The 18175-nt window shown below is 40.8% G+C and overlaps 1 protein-coding gene across 2 annotated transcripts in view; it reads right to left on the reverse strand.

Annotated features, from left to right (window-relative positions):
- Nucleotides 1-919: 919 nt before the first annotated feature.
- TBC1D9 (TBC1 domain family member 9) overlaps nt 920-18175 on the reverse strand; it is a 134680-nt gene continuing 117424 nt past the window's right edge. For both annotated transcript variants that reach the window (XM_003257743.3, XM_030816182.1), the window contains 6 exons: nt 13721-13961; nt 8488-8553; nt 7582-7668; nt 4466-4540; nt 4268-4371; nt 920-3065 (listed from right to left, as the gene is read on the reverse strand). In XM_003257743.3, the coding sequence (XP_003257791.1) occupies nt 2343-3065; nt 4268-4371; nt 4466-4540; nt 7582-7668; nt 8488-8553; nt 13721-13961 (1296 nt within the window). In that variant the 3' untranslated portion in view covers nt 920-2342. The remainder of the gene's footprint in view (nt 3066-4267; nt 4372-4465; nt 4541-7581; nt 7669-8487; nt 8554-13720; nt 13962-18175) is intronic.

Genomic DNA, 18175 nt, shown 5'->3' on the forward strand with positions numbered 1-18175 from the left:
TTTGTTGTACAGATTATTTTGTCACCCAGGTACTAAGCCTATTAACCAATAGTTATTTCTTTCTGCTCCTCTCCCTCCACCCACCCTCCACCCTCAAGGAGGCCCCAGTGTGTGTTGTTCCCTTCTCTGCGTCCATGTGTTCTCATCACTTAGCTCCCACTTACAAGTAAGAACATGCAGTATTTGGTTTTCTGCTCCTGCATTAGTTTGCTAAGGATAATGGCCTCCAGCTCCATCCATGTTCCCATAAAATACGTGATCTTGTTTTTTATAGCTGCATAGTATTCCATGGTGTATATGTACCATATTTTCTGTATTCAATTTGCCATTGATGGGCATTTAGATTGATTCCATGTCTTTGCTATTGTGAACACTGCTGTAATGAACATTCACATGCATGTGTCTTTATAGCAGAATGATTTATATTCCTCTGGGTATATTCCCAGTAATGGCATTGCTGGGTTGAATGGTAGTTGTTTTTAGCTCTTTCAGAAATTGCCACATTGCTTTTTACAGTGGTTGAACTAAGGTACGCTCCCACCAATGGTATATTTGTGTTGTTTTCTTTACAACCTCGTCAACATCTGTTCTTTTTTGACTTTTTAATGACTGGTGTGAGATGGTGTCTCATTGTGGTTTTGAAGACAGACATGCAACCAACAAGCATATTTTAAAAAGCTCACTATCACTGATCATTAGGGATAAGCATTTTAAGTTAGATAATTGATAACAATTGTATTCCTTATTTTAAATATAGTCATTGATATACTACAAATTGTATTTCTCTCTATAGGTTTGCCTATAAAATTTATTTACTTAATCAAAATGGTTGCCTGATACAATTTCCCCTGCAAAAGTTGTCAAAAGAATAATGTTATTGCCTCAGGCAGGAACTCAAGCACAAAGATAAAAAGCTGTATCTGAGTATTTGATGTATTTTATTTGTTCACTTTTAGCCTATTTGAGGTTAGCACTACTTCATTTGACAGCTTAAAAATCATCCTGTAAACAGAATAAAAAACAACAGCAGCAATAGCTAAAACAAGGACACAATGTATAATAAAATAAAGGAATGTGTTGAAAGAAATATTCCAAAGAAGCAAAGGAAATGAGACCATGATTATGAATTCAACAATCAGAAGAAAAAATCGTCCAACATCTGTAAAAAGCAAAATCATAACAGTAATAAAAAAGAAGCAAGAATTCAAAGTGCAGGTGCGCTAGTTTTCATTTCCACATCCATTCAGGAAATAGAGCATACTATTCTTTTATATAAAGTGACAAGTTCTGTTTTTAAAACATTCATTTACATTATCTTGCAGATTTTTTTTCAGTTTACATTATCTCTACATTGATTTGATGGAAAGATGGTCATATGCTATATGTGGTATAAATTTCTTAAATCTATGGAGAATACGGAAATGGTAAAGTTGACTGTTTCACTTATGCTTTTTTTTGCAGTAAGAAGCTAAACATCCAGTATCAGAAGTGTCAGTACTTTTACTCTTTCAAAAACAAAAGCAAAGCAAAAGCAAAAACCTGTCATGAGCCCTCTGTCTTTGCTACTTTCAGATTCTCTGTGACAAAAGACTGTTACTTTTCAATGAATTCTAATGAGTTGAGGTAAATAATCAGAACAATTTCTTAAATGCAAAATTGGTCTGGTATCTGTCTAAATTGGTCAAATACAAGTGTTATTCTGGAATCATGTAAAAATCACTTACTTTCATAACTGTTTAGAACCCCAAATGTTTTCCCTTTGAAGGGGAACATCTGTGGAATACGATTTTGAATAGAGGACTTTTATGAAATATGTTTGAAATCTTAAAAATATTTTTAATACTTCCTAAAGTGGTATAGGATTTACCCTCGCTGACGATGCCTTCCATTTAAGAACAGTCTTGCATTTGTGGCTTTTCATTTTCCTTACAGCTCTAATTTTATTTAAAAAGCCTGAATACACAAATGACTGCTGCCTTACTTAGCATTAAACAGTACTATTTTTTAAACCATGTCTACAGCTCAACAGCAAGATTAATAAGTTATAATACACACATATCACTGACAGATTCATCTTTTTGTTTTTTAGAATTCACGAAATAAACTGTATTCTGGTAAATCCCCTCCCCGCAACAAGAGTGTACTGTACCTACATTGAGGTGTTTAAATATTTCTCCAACAGTTTTCATTGAATTACATTATGAAAACACTAGGCTTCAAGCCAGGTACTAATAAATATTTAATTTAAAAGAAAGAAAGAAAGAAAAAAAAACGCAACACAGAAGAACATAAAAAAGTCCCTCCCCTCCCTCTCCTCCCACTCCCCTGGGAAGGCGCCCGTGTCAGCCGGACATGGCCGAGATTTCATAGTCACTGGCGGAGGTGAGGGGCTTGCCCATCATCCGGATGTTTTTTGCACTGGTAATCCTGGCCATCATGCACACGGGCTTGTCAAAGTACTTGACCAAGGCAGGCTCAGTTAAGAGGGAGGCCAGGAACTGCTCGAAGGTGATGGCCCAGTCCCGGTCCAGGCTGGTGCTCCGGGGCAGTGCCGCCGTGCCCTGGCCGCTCCGCACCAGGACCGTGTCCTCTCCGATGTCCTCGCAGTGCAGCTTGTCCTCCTCGTGGGAACCGGCACTCAGCACCGAGTACGAGGACATGGAGCTGTCGTCCTTGGTGTCGTCGTCAGAGATCAGCATGGAGGAGCAGGCCCCGTTGTCCCGGGGCGAGGAGTCCTCCAGCTTGATGTCCTCCATTTGTCCTCCAAGGGAGTGTTCCTCGCTGTCGGGCGCCAGGCTGGCCGGCAGGGGCTCAACAGACTCCACCACGTAAGGCTGGCCTGGCCCTTTCTTGGGGAAGAGCACGCCTGGGATGCCCTGGTGGCAGGACGGCCCACTGCCTCCGCTCCCGCCCTCCTTTGCAGGCGGGGCCACGAACAGCTTGCCGACCTCCCCAATCTCCAGCAGGAGGCTGGTCACTGCTGCCGTGGCATGGTACAGCTCCTGCTCATTGGGGTCTTCGCTGAACATGTTATACATTGTCTTACACAGTTCAATGAACTGCCCCTGAAAAGCGATTTGGAAAAACACAATGTGAAATCTTGGGGGAGCAGAGAGGCAGCACTGAAGTGGACTATAAAGCCATTTACATGGGAATGCTTAAAGATCCCTGGAAAGTCCTCCGCCTAGGCTGGATGGACATGTTTAAAGTCTCTTATTGATGTTTCCATTTCTAATTTTTATTTCTTTTTGAGACAGGGTCTCTCTTTGTCGCCCAGGCTGGAATGCAGTGGTGCAATCATGGTTCACTGCAGCCTCAACCTCCTGGACTCACATGATCCTCCCACCTCAGCCCCCACAGGCACACACCACTATGCTCTGTTAATCTTTGCGTTTTTTGTAGAGATAGGGTTTCGCCATTTTACCGAGGCTGGTCTTGTACTCCTGGGCTAAGTGATCCTCCTGCCTTGGCCTCCCAAAGTGCTGGAATTACAGGTGTGAGCCACCACACCCGGCTTATTTTCCCATTTTTTTAATTTGAAAATTTTCAAACATCTATGTAAGTCAGAATGAAAAAGTAAACATCCATGTACAGCTCACCTAGAGTCAAGAAGGACTATGTCATACATTTGTCTCAGTAACTTTTTTCTTGTTCTCTTTTTCCTTTTTGAAACGTCTTAAGGAAATCCGAGACTCATCTCTTTTCACGTCTACACACTTTAGCATGCACCTCAATTTTTCCAAGGTCAGCTCCAATCCCTCCTCCCATGACACATGCCCCATCTCCCTGGACAGAAGTAATGCTTTAATGCTTTCAGTCTCCACCCAGATGACTTCTGTTCTTCAATTACAAAACTTAGCATTTTCAGCCTATAATTATTTATATTGTTTTTTTCTTCCTCATTTCACCAGGTTTTTAAGGAAAATGTGCAGACACCTTTATAGCTAAGCACGGTGATCCGAAAACAGCAATGTGTTTGTCTTTCGAGTATCTGAGGGGATTTTTAATGATTCGAATAAGATGCATTTACTCTCAAAATGGAATATGTTGTGGTTCACATTTCCTCTGAGGAAGCCATTTTCTCACAATGGAGCATATTTTTGATGCACAAATACATGCACAAAATAGGTCCAAACAGATACTAATTAACGGGCCCCAAAGTTATTATTTTTGAGGGGTACTGAGTCTACATTTATCGATGACTTTTCAGTCATAGAAAAAAGAGTGTCCAGGTTTGAAGTGAATGATTTGAACTTTAGGCACTTACCTGATTTAGTTTGGGTAAATCCTTTGCATGCTTTGACTTAGATTTATTTTCTGGAGTCCACAGTCTCAAATAATTACGATTTTCTTGGGAATTTGCTCTCTTCCCTACAACCCAAACGTCAAGAAGTAAGTGCTTACAGGCCAAAAAACAAGTGTACAACCAGCAAGAAGGTAAACATATAGAAGAAAATATCTGTACCTTTGTCCGGCTTTAGGCTCACCGTAACGAAGCCATCATCTGCACCCTGTTTGCTTCTGCTATCCAATCCAACAACTACCAAGAAATAATTCAGAAGAAAAAAGTAGAATGTTATATAATATGACCGTGGAATTAGCATTTGTAGTGGAAAATAGAAGACTCTCTAGGTGGGGTTGCCTGATTTAGCAAACAAACAAACTCCTCAAAACAAAATAAGACATTCAGTTAAATTTCAATTTCAGATAAACAACAATTTTTTGGGGGGACAAGTATAACTCTGACATTAGAGGGGACATACTTATACTAAGAAAATTATTTTGTATCTGAGATTCAAATTTTACTACATGTCCCATTATTTTATCTGACAACACTATCTCCAGGTAAAGGATCTCTGCAGAATTCTTTCTCACAACTGGGGTTCAGTGTACAATAAAATGGAGGGTCAAGCACCGTGGCTCATGCCTGTAATCCCAGCACTTCGGAAGGCCGAGGTGAGCAGATCACTTGAAGTCAGGGGTTCGAGACCATCCTGGTCAACATGGTGAAACCCTGTTTCTACTAAAAATAGAAAAATTGGCCAGATGTGGTGGCACGTGCCTGTAATCCCAGCTACTTGGGAGACTGAGGCAGGAGAATTGCTTAAACCCAGGAGGCAAAGGTTGCAGTGGGCCGAGACGGTGCCATTGCACTCCAGCCTGGGCAACTAGAGCAAAACTCCATCTCAAAAAAAAAAAAAAAAAAAAAAAAAAAAATTAATGGGATAATGCCACATAGCTTTTAGTACTTAAAAAATGTAGTGCTTGCCCAAATGAATGTTGATTTCTCTCCTGTCTTTTCTACATTATCATTTAACTTTGCATATATGAGACTGGTTTTTTTTGCCAGGCCCTGCAAAAGATCAAGAACTCACTCTTTCAAGGAAATTAAAATCTATGTTGGTAGGAGAGAGAAAAAATTTTTTTTGCTAAAATGTTACGTGCTATAAAACTACTTCAGATTTGTAATTTGGTACTTCAAAAATATGACTTTTAAGGAACACACAACTGTTTTGTCTTCTTAAAACAAGACATTACGGGGCACATAGGGACTTCAAAATAGAGAGGTGTACAATGCCCTCAGTTTCCCATGCAGTTTGACAGCTGTTAGGGTGCATTCCAGCACTTCTTCAACCACCCAAAGCTGGCTGGTCAGCCAGACATATGGCCTTTACTGTATTATGTGTCAAATTAATCTCAGCAGCTTTTAAGATACAGTGAGGAAAGTGTACTACGTATTGTTGGGAAATTCCTCCCCTCTTAATGTTGAAAATGATGTAGGAAACAAGTGGATATTTAAAAAATATTTAATGTATGGTAAGTTCATGCAGTGGATGCTATATAGCCATTTAAAAAACATGTTTTCAAAGAAATTTTAATGACAAAGTAATATTCTCACTGGATTTCAAGTAAAAAAAAAGCAGGATATAAAACTGTATAGGTAGTTTGATCCCAGTTTTATATACATATATCTGTGGTGTGTGTGTATGTGTATAATTTGAATAAAAAACTGAAATATTTCAAGGTTAATTATTAGTTATCTTTATATGGTAAGATTCTAAGACAGCTTTGGCTTACTTATTTTACCTGTACCTGAAACATTTCCACGCAAAGCGATAGCACCTTTGGCATTTGAAAACCTTCTTCAAAAAGCATCTTTCAAGGATATTACATGCTATTGGCATGCGATCATTTCTGAAGCATTTCTAATGCAAGAGAATCCCTTTCTGAGATGATTGTCTACTAAGAAATGTGTGGAGAACATTTTGTAGCCAGAATGTGACTGCTGATGATATTAGGTTGGTGAAAAGTAATTGTGGTTTTTGCCATTACTTTCAATACATAATATTAAGAAGATGTAGGATGCACTAAGGCACTATGCAAAACGTCTTATTACATTCTCTTATTAGGTCCTAATTACACCCAATATGATAGCTATCATCTCCAATGTCCACAAAAGGAAACTGAGACTCACATAGGAACCTGGCTCCACTCACCTAGACAACACTATACATAGCTAGTGTTCTGTCCAAAGCTCCTACCCTCAACTTGTATTGCCAGTCATAAGACTGAGCCTGGCTCACTCCCTCTACAGAAATCACTTTGGTGCTTACGGTCCAAAAGCAGGTCTATATTGTGCTTATTTGGGGATGGCAAAACTTAAGAGGCAAAAGAACCCAGGAGAAACCTCCATTTACTTTCGGACTTAGGTAAGTTGATAAAGTTGACCTAATGATGAATTAGAAGGTGAGTAACTTACTGCAGTAGCAAGCCAAAAGAGAATGCTAGATTAATGTAAGACAAAACAGTATATGAATTAATATACAAATTTGGAGACATATATGAGTTGAATCACATCTTTGTAGACCTATCATCCACAGAGAGCAGGGGTCAGCATATGTCTTTTGTAAAGGACCAGACAATGAATATTTTAAGCTTTGTAGGTCATACTGTCTCTGTTTTAGCCACTCAATTCTCAGCACGAAAACAGCCATAGGCAATACATATATAAATGAGCTTGGCTGTCTTCCAACAAAACTATTTATAGGCACTGAAGTTTCTATTTCATATACTTTTCATGTGGCAAAAATATTTTACTTTTGATTTTTAAAAACCATTTAAAAATGTAAAAAACCATTCTTAGTTCACAGGCTGTAAAAAATAGGTGGTGGGCTGGATTTGGCCCACGGGCCATAGTTTGCCAATTTCTGCTATAGAGCAAACACAGATATAAGAGAATGCTTTCTGACAGAAATGCTAGTTCCAATTCCGGATGGCTGCCTAACAGGATATTATTAATGAGGCTGATCCTAGCAGAAAGAGGGCAGCAAAGTATACAGCTCTATAGGACACAAGTTTCCTAATCTACTGGGAAACAATGTACACGGTTCCTTCAGTGGGCTGACGTACCTGCTGCCCAATAGTTGCCTAATATCAAAAATTGGAAAGGAAAGTAACCAGTTAAGGCAACCACATTTACATACTTCTTTGATTAACTAGCTTTGGAGGCAAGTCTTTTTCCAATAACGGAGGGCTCCGTAGAAAACAAATATAGTATCTTTGGTGAGAAAAGTCACTTACCATGTGTACATTCTGGGGTGATATCTTCAAAGAAGTACTGAGTTGCTTCAAAAGCAGAATCTGGTTCATCTTGATCAGAGGATGGCTCTAGGGAGGGGAGGAAACATAATTATCATATTGGTAGGGCCATGATCCAGTGAAAGTATGCTTAATTATTAAATAAAATGACATAAGTGGGGATTAAAAGCTAAAGTTACAAAGGTGGGATGGGGCGTTGAGTGCCTACTGCCTCTAAACCTTAGTGGTCACATCACTGAGGGGCCTTGAGTGGCTACTGTCTCTAAACCTTAGTGGAGGGGGTCACTCCCTTTCTAACTCCATCTTCCCTTTTAACAGCCCCACAGCAAAGTGTTCCTTCATATTTTCTGTGGTATGCAGAATTTTCCAAGTTGTATGGAATAATGCTTTATCAACAAAATTTTAGGAAACTGTATGCTGTAAAGAGAATTCCCAAATCTAGTTTTATCCTACCTCTATTGTTCGTGCCAATCTCATCTCATTTTTAAAAGTATTTGCTAGATAGATCCCAACCGGTACCAACCTTGTTTAAAATTGAACTCAAAACCTCACCATTTTCCCCACTTGCTCCTGTCAATGTTCCTATGCTCCTTTTCTCGCTCACAATCCTTGTATCCCAGGTGTTACCAAGTGCTATTTATTCTTTCTCTTGCAGATGCCTGCCTGCTCTTTTCTGTTACAACTCACTCTTCACACAGGTAAATGACCATACAATCAAGTGCATGCTGATTCAAGAACTTATGGAAATTGTCATTGTTCAGTTAGTTCTTAGTGACTCACGAATGATGGTGTATATCAAAAAGAGGACGATCAGGTTACATCTAAAAAAGAGACTTCAAGCCAGGTCATGGTTACAGACACATGTGCTGCTCCATGTAGCTCACTCACCAGGCAAGACATGCATTTTGTACAGGAGTTTGAGCTTCTCTGTGAGGTCCCCATGGCATGCAGCACCTAGAAGTCACATAAGTACCAATGTGAAATGCATCACATGTGCTAATAAACTCCAGGCCTAGTGTTCCTCTAAAAAGTCTACTTCATACACATTCCAACCAAGACATTGTGTGGCAAAAGGCCTTGCCAGGACCTGTTTGGGTTAAGAGCTGGAACCAGGATGGTTGGTTTCAAATCCTCTGCATGTACTACGTACTCTTGGGAGAGTTAAACTCTCTGTACCTCGGTTTCCCCTCTGTAAGGTGAGATGATACTAGAAGATTCTACCGGTGATCTTGATGTCAGGACTCCACGAAATGTCAGAACGAACAATGTTAAAACATATAAAGCACCTAGAATAGTGCCTGGCACCTAACAAACTAGCTTTATTAATGAGAAAGGTCATGTGATTGGGGCACAACATCTTAAATAACTATTAGAGTTCAGAAATAATTCCAAGATATGTTTTGATATCACTTCAAATTACTCATTCTAGAAATCCTTTTCAATTGTTTTTTGAGCTCCTATTTCCTTAATTTATCCGAACCTAGTGGTCATTATATCACCATAGCTTCAATCAGAAGAATCCTGTTACTTTTCCCCTCAAAGTCCATACTTATTGCTAGAACCAGAAAATCCTTCGTAAATATTTATTCTCAGAGCACCTAAAGATAAATGAGATTTGGAAAAAGAAGAAAAATAGGAATCATAGAATCTGGGTTGGAAGGGACCTTACAGGTTATCTTGTCTGACCTTCCACTTAATGTAGGATCTCCTCTCACACACCCCTGTGAGACAGGACTCCAGCATCTGCTGAAACATTCTCAAAGATGGGGAACTCAATACAACCAGAGGCATTTCATTCCAAGCTGTATTCTTTAAATACTGAAAGTTCTCCTGTAATTTTTAGTCTAATCACCCTTAAGACCTGTAGTCTCAACTTTATGAAGTCCGTGAACCCCTCGAAGTGCAAAATTTTATTTATGTGCATATGTTACTTTGGGGAAAGAAAATGTCCACAGTCTTTATCAGATCTCAAAGAGTCCGTGACTCAAAAATGGTTTAGAACTACTCCTCTTTGTCTTATTCCACTCTTTAAAGCAAAACAGAATGGGTGTCTCAACTCTTCCACAAAACAATCCTTCAGATTTTAAGAACAGCTGTCCTGTCTTCCTCAAGCTTATCTTTTTGGGGCAACTTTATCTTCTCAGATTAGATCTTTCCATTTTTTTCAATTTTCTCATATGATGTGATTTGCATATCCTTCCCTATTATTATCCACATCTACCTTATGCATTAATTTCTCAATCAATATCCCTCTGGAATGAGTTCAGAAGCCTCTTGGCCACTCCAGGAAATAGGGGAACTGTTCCTGACTCTAGCCTAAGTGTGAATTCAAGTGTTCACACTCTCACAGTGGAGTTTCTTGATGATCACATGGTTAACTAAACTCCCAGATGTTTGCATGATTAATAAAACTAATCATGAAAATGACAGATGTTAACCATCCACTCTGTGTTAAGCCCTGTGCCAATTACTTCATATGTATAATCCCACTTATATCTCATAACAATTCTATAAAATGGGCACAATTATTACTCCTATTTTACAGATAAGAAAAATTGGGCTTATTGAGGTTAAGTAATTTGTTCAAGGTCATAAGTGACAGGTCCAGGATTTGTCTGACTCTAGATTCCATGCTGGAAACCACTATTATACTACATGCAGACATCCTACCTAGTTCTTTAACAATTATTTCTTTAAAAGAACTTATATTTATCCTTACCAATTTTTTTTTTCACCGATCATTTTGTAACAGTGAAACAGCAAAAGAACTAACATAACTAATTCAAGTTTTGTTTAAGGGACCTTTACCTGCATGTAGGCTAGGATAATTTTAGAGCACTAAGATAATATGCAAAAACAGCAATCATGTAGTTTTAAAAATTAACTCTGAAATTGAAGGAGAAGTATGCAAAAAACCGTTTTGTTAAAGATTCATGGTAGCATTATAACCTGACTGAAGACAAAGAAGTTCCCAACCTTCTCGGACCCCTGCTGGTGCTCAGATGTCTGCGTTGTCTGTCACCTCTTGATCCCAACTGCTTCTCATTCCCCTGCCCTTAACACAAAAAGAGCCTAAAATCTGTACTGACATAAGATGGTAGTTTAGGATGCTAGTCTGCCATTTTCGCCATTTGCTGGCTGTCAGAATAAACCTGCTTTTCTTCCCACCCAAGAAACTCTTGTCTCTTGAGTTTGTTTTTTGAGTGGTGAGCAGCCAAACCTGGGTTCAGTTACAATTCCGCCTATCATAGTTTTTAAAAACCTCCTTTTGTCACCTAACATACCCTTGGCTATCTCTTCCACCTTCACGTGGCCCCACCCATTCAGTAAGCGTTCTCTGCCTTCATAGTTCAAGGTGTCCGCTGAATCCGGTAGGGGAGAATGAGTAATAATCATAGTGACAATCATAATCGACATTTTTTTGAGCCAGACACACTTCTAGAACTTTACTTGAATTGTTTCATTTAGTTTTGATGGTTAACTCTATTGTGCAAATAAGGATGCAACTGCAAAGAGTCCAAATGCTGGGTCCAAGGGTACTAGTGAATGCTCTCTCAGTTGAAATGAACTTATTACTCATCACACTTTTGGGTGCAGTGTTCAGCCAGTTACACAATCACCAATTTCCATATACTTTCACCTTTCCCATTGATAATGAATTATTTATCCAATGACCGGCTGCATCATGACTCATTATGCTGTGTTTATAGACTCTAAGTTTCAGCCACACTGTTGGAAAAAGAGATACAGCTAATTTATGGCTTCTGACAGAAACCCCTCATTTCTTTCTTTCTTTGTTTGAGACAGAGTCTTGCTCTGTCGCCCAGGCTGGAGTGCAGTGGCACGATGTCTGCTCACTGCAACCTCTGCCTCCTGGGTTCAAGTGATTCTCGTATCTCAGCCTCCTGAGTAGCTGGGATTATAGGGACCTGCCATCACGCCTGGCTAATTTTTGTATTTTTAGTAGAGACAGGGTTTTACCATGTTGGCCAGGATGGTCTTGAACTCCCAACCTCAAGTGATCCACCCACCTCAGCCTCCCAAAGTGCTGGGATTACAGCCATGAGCCACGGGGCCTGGCCCATTCTTTAGTTTCTTTAAACACAGATAGAATTTCTCATTTCTGCTTGACTTTCCCATCTCCATAAGTATAACCGACCAATGTAACTGCCAACAGCTCTACAACCACATCTGAGAGTTCTCCCACTAATCTGGAGTATAGTTTACTTTGCCCAGGAACTCAACTGCATTTTGAAGTCTAAATATTCTTTTCCAATGTTTTCTCTATGCTGGACTTCAAGCCCCTTTTTCCTTCTTGAAGATTTTAAAAAGTATTCTCCTTACTGGAGTTGACTGAATTTAAGTAAATTACATATTTTTGTTTATTTCTGTCACTTTCTACATGTAGAACCTGTCTCTTTTTTCTCCTCTTTATTTTTGCCCAAAGGTATTTTTTTTTTAATATCTCTTTTGATGGATACCTATATGACAAGCAGTAATTACCTTGGAAGTAAAAAAGATTAGCATAGCGTCAAAGAGGTCTTTAGCATTATCTGATTTGTGCCACTTTTAAAAAAAGCAGACTGTACTTATATATCACTTGTGTAATTAAAAATTAATACTGCCTCCTTCTTCCTAAAAAATGCCCTTTTGTTATCCTCAGTACAGAGCAGTAAGAAAAGGATAAGCTTTCAGGACAGATAGCCGTTGTTTGAATCCTGGGTCCAGCATGTATTAGCTGTGCCTCTCATTTCAGTTCAATAACAGATATTTATTGGTTTGCTAAAAACTAATGTTCCAACAAGTTACTTTAACTTTTCTGAGCTTCTATGTCTTTAGCTAAATATGGAGATAATAGTAGCAAGCAGGCAGGTAATGAAGCATAAGAGTAACAGCACAAACTGTGCCTCTTGGGTATGTGGAATCAAACACAAACTTTACAGTTGCATGCCCTTAGACAAATTAAATGCATGTGAACTGTGCACATAAAAAGCATTAGGGCAGTGCCAGGCATGCAGTAAATGCTGTATAAATGTCAGTTGTCACTATCATTATTACACCTAAGAGCTGTTGTTTAGATTAATATAGTAAACGTTCTAAAGTATCACAACAGTATCTGCACTCTAAATAAATGTGAGTTATCCCATGTCCCCTCTTTTAAGCGTATAGATGAGTGCTTTATACAACTTTTGTTTTAACCTCAACGGACCTTACCTACATCCCTTCCCTTTTTAAAAAACCATCAGCTTCCTCTGCCCTTTATGTCTTCTAGATATAACTCTTACAGATTAAAGACCTTCTTTAGAAATGCTGGCTCTATGCCTGACATTTTCTCTTCCCTTGGGTACTTTTTAAAGCATATGGCCCAAGGTCATAGAGTAGCACAATTAGAATTTTAAAAAAATTGTTCTTACCTCATTCTGGCATAATGCCTTCTATACTCTCAACCTTACGTCAGGTGGGCCAGGCTCCACTACCATGAAGCTTTTGTGCCCAGTTATAAAAAGAACAAGAGTCCAAAAAGGCAGTCATATGTAGGGCAGTGAGCAAGCCAGACAGGGAGCTGATGGGTAGCTGCCCTCACGCCGTGGTGAGGTGTGGGGTGAGGCTGGGCCTGCTCCTGCTGGAAGGTCACTCCTCCCAGCAAAAGGGAGAGAAAAGACTTCCATTTAGGCCGCAGGGCTGCTGTGATGCTCCCTTATTAAAAACATTTCATAATGTTTTATGAAAGTATGAAATTACATATAAAATTTATTATGAAATAGATGTTTTATGCAATTATACATATTCAATAAAATATTCTATTTTTTTTTTGTCAAATAGAAGTAATCCACCAACTCAAACATTTGTCTCTTGTAGAACTATCTCGTCTGTGGTTTCAGTGTTTATGTTGTCATTTCACTGTCTTGTGAATTCTCTAATAATGTATTTTTAACTAGTGTTGAGGGCTGTCTGATGTAGAGGCAATGATTTATCCATATACTATGTTCATGAAAAACACATTTTATAATCAGTTTGCAAACCTCCCCTTGTGCTTCTGTAGCCCTGAGGGCAGCATGGGCAACACTAGGCACAGCTCCGTCATCCCATCCCAACCCATGCAACAGTACCACGTCCTTACTTAGCCCAGAGACAAACTCCCGGAAGTTAATCAAAGAGTCTCCATTTTCATCTAATAACTGGAACAAGCGGGAGGCCAGAACGTCAGAGTGAGTTCCACATGCCCAAGGAAAGAGAAGAGCAAACATTCCCTTGAACTGCTCGAAGTCAATGCGATACTGTTCCAGGTAGGGCAGGCTGGGGTCATGCCGGTCCAGTGCGTTGCTGCTCCCGCCCCAGTAGCAGCTGGTGAGATGCTCTGCCTGAAAAAGAATGGATGATCACTGGGGACCCTCTTTTGCAGCAAATACCAGAAAGAAAAGGCCCATCCTCCAGTTTGGAAAGGGCTTTAGGTCAATCTGTGTGCATCCCCTGGGGCAGGGCTGTGGCCTCAGGGCCCCCTTGGTCTCTTAGTTCTACACACACCTCCACTTGCCCAGCCCTTCACCGCCTCCACACCAACCATTTCTGCAGTTTACGTCTGGAAGGTCTGCTTCAATTACTGGGTGTAGGTGAAGAAAGAAAGGGAACTCTCCCCCACCACATTCTCTTCCCCTTTACCTACACACTCACATACATTTTAGAACTAACTCCCATAAAGAGAAATAAATTTTTTAGCTTAAATAGAATGCTACTCGAAAAAGATAGGAATTTAGGTAATGTGACCACCTTGTTTTCTAGGTGACAATGGTAAAGTCCAGACTTTATGTGGCTCATATGAGGTCAACCAACCAGTTAGCTAAAGCAGAATCATGATGAGATTTTGTGTTTCTTAATTTCCGCTTTAATGTCCCATGTATCATACATAATCCCCTGCTTCCCTGCTCACCAAAATCACATAAATAAGATCACAGTCACACAGTATTCAACCTACAAGTGTGTGATCATCCAATTTCACACACCTGTAAATAGCTCTAGAAAAATTATCAGCATAGGAACCACTCTGGCGAGCAGAATAGAGATCTGGACCCAGCAAAGGGCTTCCTGTTGCTGGCCTTGGAAAAAAGGCAGCCTCTTTATTCATGAGGTCATGGTGACTCTGGTAGAAATATCCACTCCTTTTAGGAAGACCACACAAAAAAGCATGCGCTAGAAAGTTCTGAAAGAACAACCTCAAACCCACACAGGCATTCATAGTTAACTCTGGGTGGCAGGTGGGGGAGAAAGGAGGAGCATAAAAAGGAGGACATCATTTTTACTTTTTCCATATTGTATTGTCTGAATATTTCACTATAAGCATGAATAAATATGGTAATAGAAAAAAAAAAAAACACCTTTGGTCAGGTGTGGTGGCTCATTCCTATAATCCCAGCACTCTGGGAGGCCAGGTGGGAGGATCGCTTGAGCCCAGGAATTTGAGAACAGCCTGGGCAACATACTGAGACCCTGTCTCTATGAAAAAAAAAGTTTAAAAAGTAGTTGGGCATGGTGGCACATGCCTGTAGTCCTAGATACTTGGGAGGCTGAGGTGGGAGGATAGCTTGAGCACAGGAGGTCAAGTCTGCAGCGACCTGGGATGGTGCCACTGCACTGTAGCCTGGGCGACAGAGTGAGACCCTGTCTTAAAAAAATAAAAATAAAAAAGAAGAAAAAAAAAGCACTTTTGAAAATCTTTCTCTTTTCCCTAGGGTTTCTGAAAAAGAGGAGAGTCAATTGTATGTTGTATTTCTATTTTGCTCTCCCTTAGAAAAGGAGCAATGAAGATAAATGACTTTTCACAATTGTTTATTGGGAATTGTAGTGAAAAAGCTAAAAAGAGGAGTGGGAGTAGGGAAGAGAGCAGGAAGGAGAGGTGGTGAGCAGAACCAGTCAGGTTTTTTGCAAGGCGACCTTGAGAGAGTAAAGGAAACTGTGTCAAAGTTCTGCAGGGCTTTGGGACTGCATTCCTGGGACTGCATTCCTGGCTGCAGGGTGGAGGCAGGTGTGTCAGGGGCAGGGAGGCAGAAGCTGAGGTCAGAGTGGCCTGCTGGGTTGAGCTGTACTCTGAATGAGCATGAGTGGAGCCCAGCAGCCCTCTGTGGGCAGCGTGGTGTTGGTGATATACTCCAGGAGGGAACCCCTTGAGCTACATCGGTTGACAAAGGTTACCCAAAGCATTTCCTCCTAAGCACCCCAAGTACTCTGAACCCGGCCTGAACATGGGTGCAGACACTTTCATGGTGCTCACAACCATTAGGATAAAACATGCCCTTCAGACCATCTCCCTTGTTCCTTGCTGAGAGCCCACAGACCATCATTTGGGGACTACGGGCCCAGAGATTGAAACAGAAGGGCTAATTTGGAAAGAGTTCAAGAGAAACCAGGGCAAAGGGCCCCTGAACCACATTTTCCATGAGATCTGCCTTAGGGTGCATTCTTTAACCTTTTCTCCTCAAGTTCTATCCAAAAGTCTGTGCAGTAAGCTCCTTGGGAGGAGGACTGCATCATTCCTTTGTATCTCCAGAAAAATACCCAGAAATAGGCTTTCTTAAAAAAAATTTAAGAGATAGGGTCTCACTCTGTTGCCCAGGCTGGAGTGCAGTGGTATGATCCTGGCTCACTGCAGTCTTGACCTCCTGGGCTCAAGCGATCCTCCTACATCAGCCTCTGGGCTACAAATGTGTGCCACCATACCTGGCTAATTTAAAACATATACATATTTTAGTGATGGGTCTTGCTGTGTTGCCCAGGCTGGTCTAGAACTCCTGGGCTCTAGAACTCCTCCCTCCCACCTCAGCCTCCCAAGTACCTGGGATTACAGACATGAGCTACTGCACCTGGCTCTAGAAATTGGCTTTTTAAAGTACTAAAAAGTCTGGCAGGGTGACTAACACATAGTGATGACTCAATAAATGTTTGAGAAAATGAATGAAAGTCAATTAAAGTGGTACAATGATTCCACAAAGTGTCCATAACTGGAGTTTTATATTGGATTCTTTAGTAGAAGAGACTCTGTCCCATCCCTGATACCAACCAAGTCTCAGGTTCTTCTGGGTCCTCAATAGAGCTGGGGAACTTGTGCTGTCAACAAACCTTAGGGCAGGGTTTTGAGTATAAGAAAAATGCTTTCCTCAGCATATCCTCAGGGTTCAAATGACACGGCTGTTATCTGAAGGTACACAGAACAGAGAGCACAGCAGTGCCCAGGTTAAGATGTGGCTTCAGCCGGGCACGGTGGCTCATGCCTGTAATCCCAGCACTTTGGGAGGCCAAGGCAGGCAGATCACAAGGTCAGGAGTTCGAGACCAGCCTGGCCAATATGGTGAAACCCCGCCTCTACTAAAAATACAAAAATTAGCTGGGTGTGGTGGCAGGCACCTGTACTCCCAGCTACTATGGAGCCTGAGGCAGGAGAATCACTTGAACCCGCGAGGCAGAGGCTGCAGTGAGCCGAGGTCGCACCACTGCACTCCAGCCTGGGTGACAGAACAAGACTCTGTCTCAAAGAAGATAAAAAAAAAAAGATGTGATTTCAATGACTTCCAGATCCAGGACTTCTGTACAGCCAGCCCCGGTCCTCCTCCTTTTGCTTTCCCCGAGTCGGCCTCCTCTGTCCGCTGTCACAGTCCTTTCTCTTACCTGTCCATGCTCTTGCTGCCTCCAGCTGCTACTTCCACTTCCATTTAGCTCCCTGCAGAATCCTGGCCCTGCCCCCCATGCCCTGTGAAGATTTCTTCTGGTCCTCAGCATCCCTTAAAAACCTGATCTCAATCACATCATTGTTTTCTCCTGCCTTACGGATCTCCAACTTATACTACGTGGAAAAATTAGCGACAGGTGCTTAACATGTACGAATAAAATATTCATAAGCTGGCACACTGCAGAGACTGCACCCTCAAGTGCCAGATGCAGGCTGGCAGGGGCACCATTGTCCACTATGTTGATAATGCTGATGCTGCACCAAGCACACCACCAACCAGCCTGGACACCTAGAGTGCCTCCATCTTTCTGGGCTTTGGTTTCCTCATCAGAAGAATGCAGGGACTGCGTTATATTGAGAACTGATCACTAATTTATCTATTAATTCAACACACATGTTTGGAACACCTACGAAGGCAGAGACTCTAGTATTAGTACTAGTGCACTTTACCAGGCACTAGTGACACCAACATAAATAAAAAGGTGGTGCCCTCCAGTGGCGAACAGGCAGTGGGCGACATCAGCAAGAGCAGCAGTCCTAAGCAACCACATTTTCTGACTGTAAGATGTAGAATACCAGTGTTCAACTCTGGCTTTTATGTTCGTTTCTATTTCCTCCTGTACTATCTTTGCAATTCTCAAAACAGCCAAATTTAGTTCTGATGGTAACTAGAAATTGTGATGAAGTTGGCACCTGCATAAAAGGCATATTTTAAACTTTTTTTCCTGTTGACTATCACATTTTAACCTCTGATGCTGATGACACCTATGACAAAAATATTTTTTTCAAAAGAAAAAATTGTACTTTGCTTTATTTATGACCATAATACTTTCTTATTAAGAATCAAGATTGGGGCCA

Source organism: Nomascus leucogenys, chromosome 7b (genome assembly GCF_006542625.1).
Source record: "Nomascus leucogenys isolate Asia chromosome 7b, Asia_NLE_v1, whole genome shotgun sequence".
Taxonomy (NCBI): Eukaryota; Metazoa; Chordata; class Mammalia; order Primates; family Hylobatidae; genus Nomascus; species Nomascus leucogenys.